A 6,640-nucleotide genomic window follows, 5' to 3' on the forward strand; every position below is an offset into this window, starting at 1 on the left:
TCTCTCTCTCTCTCTCTCTCTCTCTCTCTCTCTCTCTCTCTCTCTCTCTCTCTCTCTCTATGTTCTTTCAATATTTTGGAATCTTATCTTATACTATAATATGCTGTCATGTTCTTAATTGATTCTTAACTTATTGTTCATTTGAAACACAGATTTTGGTGGTGTTTTTAGCACATAATAATAATAATGGAAGAATCAATTAAGAACATGATTGTTGTTGGAGTTGTTTCATGGTCATCAGCATTTCTTGTTACAAGGAGGATCCTTCAGAAGCGTTCTTTTGATTTCAGCAACAGAGTTATCTCAACAATTCATGCAATTTTGGCAGTCACGTTGGCTTCAATCTCTGTTCAAGATTGGAAATGTCCAATATGCCCTGTAGCTTCAAATTCTTCTCTTACACAGGTATTATATATATCATGTATTATTTAATACTAGAGAGATGTATTTATCAGGTTAGGTTAAATTGCGTACATTATACTTTTTGAATACAGTCATTTTGTCAAGTAACATTTTATTTTTTATATATCACAATAAAAACAGAAGAATTAAAGAATCTGCCTAAGAAATATAACATAATCAAGTTTGATTCTTCACAATAACTTTAGAGACTGAAATTCAAATAATTATCTAAATTCATAAGTTCTAATATATTTTCTTTTTCTGAAAATTATGCCAAGCCAAGCAAGATTACTTCCATTGAATGAGAAAGTTGCTAATGTTTGAAGTGTGAATTCAGATGCAAGTTCTGGCAGTGAGCGTTTCATATCTGATATATGATTTGGTGTGTTGTCTGTTTGGTGAAAGAGTGAGTATGGACAACACCATCCACCATTTGGTTAGCATTCTTGGACTTGGAGCAGGTCTTTGCTATCAAAAGGTAACTAATTAGTAATTACTAAATAATAACATTTCTCACTCTTTACAACTATTTTATCTTATTTTATTTCCAAAGTTTTGTAAAACAAAAACCAATAACAAAGTTTTACTGATTTACTTTTTCGAAAATTAAGAGTGAAACTGGAACTTACAATTTCTAGATGAGTATGGAAATATTATATCATTTGAGCTATAGCTTCTTGGCATATATTCTTTTTTTTCTAACAAAATTTTCAAACAAAAAATATTAAAATTAAACAGAAAATATACCAACAAATTTATGTTTAGTTTGTGTTTTTATTTTTTGTTTCTGAAAAAAAAAAGTAAAAATAATAAAATTATATACTTTTATATTTTTTCATAAAATTTTAAAAATAAAAATATTAAAAAATAAATAAAAATACAAACTAAACGCATATTAAATATATCGTACTATTTTTTATAGTAGCTAAAAGTGGGATAAATATTAGTTTATTTGAACTAATCAAAGTGAATTAAGATATCTTTAAGGAACAAAACCCACTTTTAAAATTTCATTATAACTAATGCCTAATTATTGTTGCATATATGTGGGAGAAGTGTGGTTCAGAGATGGTGGCATGTGTTTGGATAACAGAGATGTCAAGTCCTTTCTTGCATTTGAGGGAGCTTCTCAAGGAACTTGGTTATAGGGACACTCCTCTTAATTTGGCTGCTGATGTAAGTACTTCTACTTACCCTTTAATTAATTAATTTTCCCCTTAATTAGGTTAAAATAGTTTCTAGATAGGGACATTTAGCTGTCTCATTAAGGTATGATTTGAATGTAGCTAATTTAGTGACACTTATGATATTATTAAATCAACTTATATTTTTTATTTTAGGTAATATGTATCTTAAAAATATATATTAAGATAATTGATTAATAAATTAAAAATATAAAATTTAAGTTTTTAATATATTTGTTATGTATTTATTAAAATAAAAATTTCAAAAATTTTTGTTAATAGTAATTCTAAGTCATTTATTATTATTATTGGGTCTGGAATGCTATGAAGAGTTATACATTCATGAAGATACAAAGTTATGCTTCACTAAATATAAATTTAATAAATGACGAATTCATATATTGACCATATATGAAAAAAAAAATGATCACAGTAACTAACAATTTAAGTTTGGTATAACGATTTCAGCTTCTGTTTGCTGCCATATTTACATTTGCAAGGATGGTGGCTGGACCCTATCTCACCTATGTCACTTTATCTGCCAATAATCCATTTCTCATCAAGGTATAAACATTATTCGTAGCAAAATATCAAAACAGTTTTCGAAAGATTATTTCGATAAAAAAAAAATAACCTTTAAAAATAGTGATTATTCATTCAATATATCCAAAATATTGGTTTTATTTGAAAAGTTCATTCAATTGTCAAACAAAGCAAATTGTTTGAAAATATTGAATACATAATTAATTCTTTTGAGTTATTTTGTTGAATAAATAATTATTTAGAAACTATTTTAGTACTTTCTTTTAGAAAAATATTTGAATGATTCCAGTGCATGTTACAGGCTACGGCATTCGGTTTGCAGCTAGTAAGTGCATTCTGGTTTTACAAAATCCTAAGAATGGTGAAATACAAATTGACTAAGAAGAAATCTACATCTATAAATGGCACCAACCATGTCAACGGTATAAAGTAGTAGATGTGTGTATAAAGTAGCAATCCAATCTTCGACTTGTTTGTATTTTAGATCATTCTTTAATTTTTATTTGGAAATTAAATTATGATTTGGGCAAAAACATTAAGATAGAATTTTTTGCCCAAGTTGTAGTTTAAAACTTGATGTGCAATCATGTACCAAACAATTTAATTGATTTTTGTACCCAGTAGACATCTAATTATTATTATTATTATTATTATACACTTTTCACTTTTCACTTTTCACTTTTCAGTGTATAATATTTGGTTACTGCCACAACACTTTGTGTCATTACTCATTAATGCCACATCTACAATAACTTTTAAGCTACATAGTTTTAAGAAGATACATTTAAGATTTAGAAAATTCAAGATACTATCATCACTCTTAACAAAAAAAATTGACATTGCTTGGAATAAATCAAAAACTAATTTATAAAATACAAACTGTGAGAAAGTCAATGCAAAACAGATTGCATGATGCATATTTCTTGTTCAAATCATGCACTACCCGGATATCCCTGGATTCAAGCTTCTTAGCTTCATTCAGTTTTCGAACAGCCTGAAACAGAAGAATGAAGTCAAATTATTGTTCTGTTACATGAGTTGGTAAACCCCTTGTATGTAATTAATACACAGAAAAATCACCTCCCTCAAGATGGAACTTACCTTCATAAAATCTTCATGGATCACATAGTCGCGCTCTGCACGAATTGCGGACATTCCAGCTTCCGTGCAGACATTTCGAAGATCGGCCCCATTAAAGCCCTATAAGTTTGCCAAAATAATTAAAAAAAAAACAATCAAACATGGATCAGTTGGCTAATAAAAGTAACCAAAATGTTTGTACTCACCTCTGCAAGCTTCACAACAGCTTCATAGTCTATTTCACCATGCTTAGCAATCCCAGCAGCATGAATCTTGAGAATTTCCATCCTCGATAGTTCATTTGGCAATGGAATTTCTATTTTCCTATCCAACCTTCCAGGACGTAGAAGAGCAGGGTCCAGTACATCAGGTCTGTTCGTTGCCATTATCATTTTAACCTACAATTCAAGCAATACAACAATCGAATTTTCCATAAAATTTATTCTACAGAGGGCTAATCATTGCAAACAGAAGACAAATTAATCAGAAATGGTTGATACGATTTACATTACATTTGAATCATATCTCACATGTTCTACAGGCTTTATCCAACTATACCTCCACAAGGCCACAACCAACAAATAAAACGCCAAGATAAAGTTTTTAATCCTTCTAAATTGCTACAAGGAAGAGAGAAAATGTTTCTAAACCATCACAGTGGTCTCCAAATAAAAACAAAGTAAATGAAGCATGCTGTACCTTCCCAAGTTGATCAAATCCATCTAGTTGATTAAGCAACTCCATCAGTGTTCTCTGAATCTCACGATCAGCACTTGTTCCCTCACTAAAACGGCGTCCACCAATGGCATCGATCTCATCCATAAAAATGATGCAGGGCTTGACAAACAAAGTAGAGATTCAGAACTACTTCACACACACATGCATACATACATATCTATACAAATAGATACACACATACATGTAGGAAAATACTTCGCAAGAATCTCACCTGGTGATCACGTGCATACCCAAACATTTCTCGTATCAACCTTGCACTTTCTCCAATGTACTTATCAATTATGGCACTTGAAACAACCTACATCAGAAGTTAGGAGTAAGACACTATTACCTTAAAAGGAAACTTCAAATACAAAAATTCATAAAGAAACAAATCTGACCTTCAAGAAATTAGCATCGATATTACTGGCAATTGCCCTAGCTAACAGTGTTTTACCCGTACCAGGAGGCCCATAAAGGAGAACACCCTAAAAAATGAGAATAGATAATATTCCAGTCAAATGCAAATTACAAAAAAATGCTACTTTACAGGAACAAAAAAAAATGAAGATGGCATGCTGCCAAAAACAGAGTTACACCAAACAGATCAATCACCTTAGGAGGTTTAATTCCAACACGAAGAAAAAGTTCTGGATTCATCAGAGGTAATTCAATTGATTCCCTCAATTCCCTTATCTGATCAGAGAGACCACCAACAGCGGAATAACTCACATTACCGGGATCCTCGTGCAGCATATTGTAAACAACTGGATCAACCTGCCAACTCATGACAGATTAGTGCTACTTATTCATCAAATAATAAAAAAAACCCCAATTAAACACTGGACATGAACATATTCATCAAATAATTATCTCACGAGAATGAATTGTGCTACATACTTCACGTGGAAGAGCTCGCATTATGGTGAGTGTTGTCATATCAAGAACCACTCGTGTACCGGAAGTCAATTTTTCCTTATCAACTTTACTCCGGCATCCTACCACATACCTTGGTCCGCTGCTTGCTTTAACAATCACTGAGATAACCCAAGACACAAAACACGAGTTATATCATTGAACCAATCATAAATCCAAATCAACCAAGAAAACTAAGAAGATAGTATATGGTATAGCTACCTTCTTGCTAACTAAACTAAATCAATATAACCAAGAATCAGTTAAGCAAAGAAATAATCAATCTAGTAATAAAGACAGATAAGATCAACTTACACCACCCTAAGTTAAATTAATCCTCACACCATTAAATAATCTTTTCAATCCACTATCATTTAATACCTTCTTCCATAGGGATAAAAACAACATAATAAATGCTTCCTAATACCGACAAAAAAGAAGTCTTTTAAGTGTTCATTCTGCAAATTCTGGCACAAATGATCAATAAAATAGATAGCTATAATTCAATGTTAAGGCTACATTACAATATCATAAGTTATTAAGTGTGTCAAGTCTTAAATCAATGTGAATTGACACCTCCACTATGCCGATAAGACAGACAAGCATCTTAAAGCAGAAAATTTTGAATAGAGTTCAAAAATAAAACAAAAAAATAAAAAATTTACAGCGTTCATTGTCAAGAGGCCTGAGAACTTCCCCAATGATCTGGCCAACACTTTGAAGAGACTTCAAGTCATCCTCCGTTTTATTGAACTCTTTCTTCGAAGCTCGCAAATTCTCTCTCACTGACACAATTCCACTTCCAACAAATTAATATTAACTAATAATCAACCAAACAAATCACATATAACTTAAATAAACAAAACCCTAACAGCTAAAGCAGCTAAACATTTATGATTCATTCATTCCTCTTCCCTTTCTCAAAACCCTAACGAAATAAAATTCCCAAAAGGAGATATTTTAAATTAAAGGAAGCAAACCTGATCGAACTCTGGATTCCAATTCCTTGTGCTGGAGGAGCTTCTTTCGATAATCCGCCACTGCGTTACGACGTCTTACGGCGTCTTCAGCGTCTGTCATTGTTAGTTAGTTATAAATATTGGTTCTTTCTTTTGATGTTGGATTATCAGAGAACAGAAGAAGCTTAACTCCAAGCTATGTGGTGCGTTTCCAGAATCTACAGGTTTTGCGGCTTCTACTCTCTTCACAAGCTACCGTGTCTTGTTCTCTACGGCAATTTGTGTTTGTAATGTCCAAACTACCCCTACAGAATACAGCAATATAGCATAGCTTTTTTTTATGTCTTGGGCTAAGCCCAAAATCCTACCCGAACCCCGACCCACCCAACCCAAGATCTACTAATTCCTTCTCTCACTTCAAAGCCACTGGAGTTTGCAGGAAGATGTTCCCGTTGTTGTTATTATCTCCCCTTTGCAACAAACAAATTACAAGCTCCTTCTTTCTTTTTTTTTTTTTTTGGTCAGATGGATTAGACAGCCCCTAATCCTAGGCATTACTCATGTATTTTAGTTTAATTACTGATTTTGGATCAAGCATTGCTGTAATTGGATCAAGTCCGACTCGGTCTCTCTGTCGTTTTCTTCCGCACGAAGGTCCATTATAAAGAAAAGAAGAAAATTACACAAGGCCGCAGCCATGCTTCACCGGCGATCTTCTTGCTATCCAATTTATCAATTTCTAATTTCTTTCAAAATTTTGAATTCCATTTGGACATTGTATTGGACTTGTAAAATCTTCCTTTTGACACTTACATGGCCCAGAACATTGGTCCAATAATA

General features: G+C 32.3%; 2 protein-coding genes across 3 annotated transcripts; one reads left to right on the top strand and one right to left on the bottom strand.

The window, feature by feature from the left end:
• The first annotated feature begins 158 nt into the window (after window positions 1-158).
• On the top strand, window positions 159-2,793 carry LOC107493078 (uncharacterized). The gene is made up of 5 exons (XM_016114154.3): window positions 159-405; window positions 740-880; window positions 1,459-1,578; window positions 2,055-2,150; window positions 2,431-2,793. The coding sequence occupies exons 1-5, from the start codon at window positions 187-189 to the stop codon at window positions 2,560-2,562; spliced, it is 708 nt and encodes a 235-aa protein (XP_015969640.1). The 5' UTR covers window positions 159-186; the 3' UTR covers window positions 2,563-2,793.
• Window positions 2,794-2,949: 156 nt separating this feature from the next.
• On the bottom strand, window positions 2,950-6,090 carry LOC107493114 (26S proteasome regulatory subunit 10B homolog A). 2 transcript variants are annotated; one of them, XM_052263369.1, is made up of 11 exons: window positions 5,822-6,090; window positions 5,507-5,626; window positions 4,827-4,963; window positions 4,542-4,703; window positions 4,328-4,414; window positions 4,159-4,245; window positions 3,909-4,046; window positions 3,722-3,829; window positions 3,416-3,607; window positions 3,231-3,329; window positions 2,950-3,123 (listed from the first exon to the last, which is right to left on the bottom strand). In XM_052263369.1, the coding sequence occupies exons 1-11, from the start codon at window positions 5,919-5,921 to the stop codon at window positions 2,995-2,997; spliced, it is 1,359 nt and encodes a 452-aa protein (XP_052119329.1). In that variant the 5' UTR covers window positions 5,922-6,090; the 3' UTR covers window positions 2,950-2,994. The 2 variants fall into 2 exon arrangements, with proteins under 2 accessions (XP_052119329.1, XP_015969675.1); XM_016114189.3 differs by lacking the exon at window positions 3,722-3,829 and having other exon boundaries at window positions 5,822-6,088.
• Window positions 6,091-6,640: the final 550 nt, after the last annotated feature.

Source organism: Arachis duranensis, chromosome 6 (assembly GCF_000817695.3).
Source record: "Arachis duranensis cultivar V14167 chromosome 6, aradu.V14167.gnm2.J7QH, whole genome shotgun sequence".
In the NCBI taxonomy this organism is placed as follows: Eukaryota; Viridiplantae; Streptophyta; class Magnoliopsida; order Fabales; family Fabaceae; genus Arachis; species Arachis duranensis.

Excerpts from the sequence above, each read along its gene's own strand:
- LOC107493114 (XM_052263369.1), bottom strand. The coding sequence starts at position 5,921 with ATGACAGACGCTGAAGACGCCGTAAGACGTCGTAACGCAGTGGCGGAT. Across the intron at positions 4,415-4,541 it reads TTGGAATTAAACCTCCTAAG|GGTGTTCTCCTTTATGGGCC; the intron begins GTGATTGATCTG and ends CTCATTTTTTAG. Across the intron at positions 4,047-4,158 it reads GGTATGCACGTGATCACCAG|CCCTGCATCATTTTTATGGA; the intron begins GTGAGATTCTTG and ends TTGTTTGTCAAG.
- LOC107493078 (XM_016114154.3), top strand. The coding sequence starts at position 187 with ATGGAAGAATCAATTAAGAACATGATTGTTGTTGGAGTTGTTTCATGG. Across the intron at positions 406-739 it reads CAAATTCTTCTCTTACACAG|ATGCAAGTTCTGGCAGTGAG; the intron begins GTATTATATATA and ends GTGTGAATTCAG. Across the intron at positions 881-1,458 it reads CAGGTCTTTGCTATCAAAAG|TGTGGTTCAGAGATGGTGGC; the intron begins GTAACTAATTAG and ends ATGTGGGAGAAG.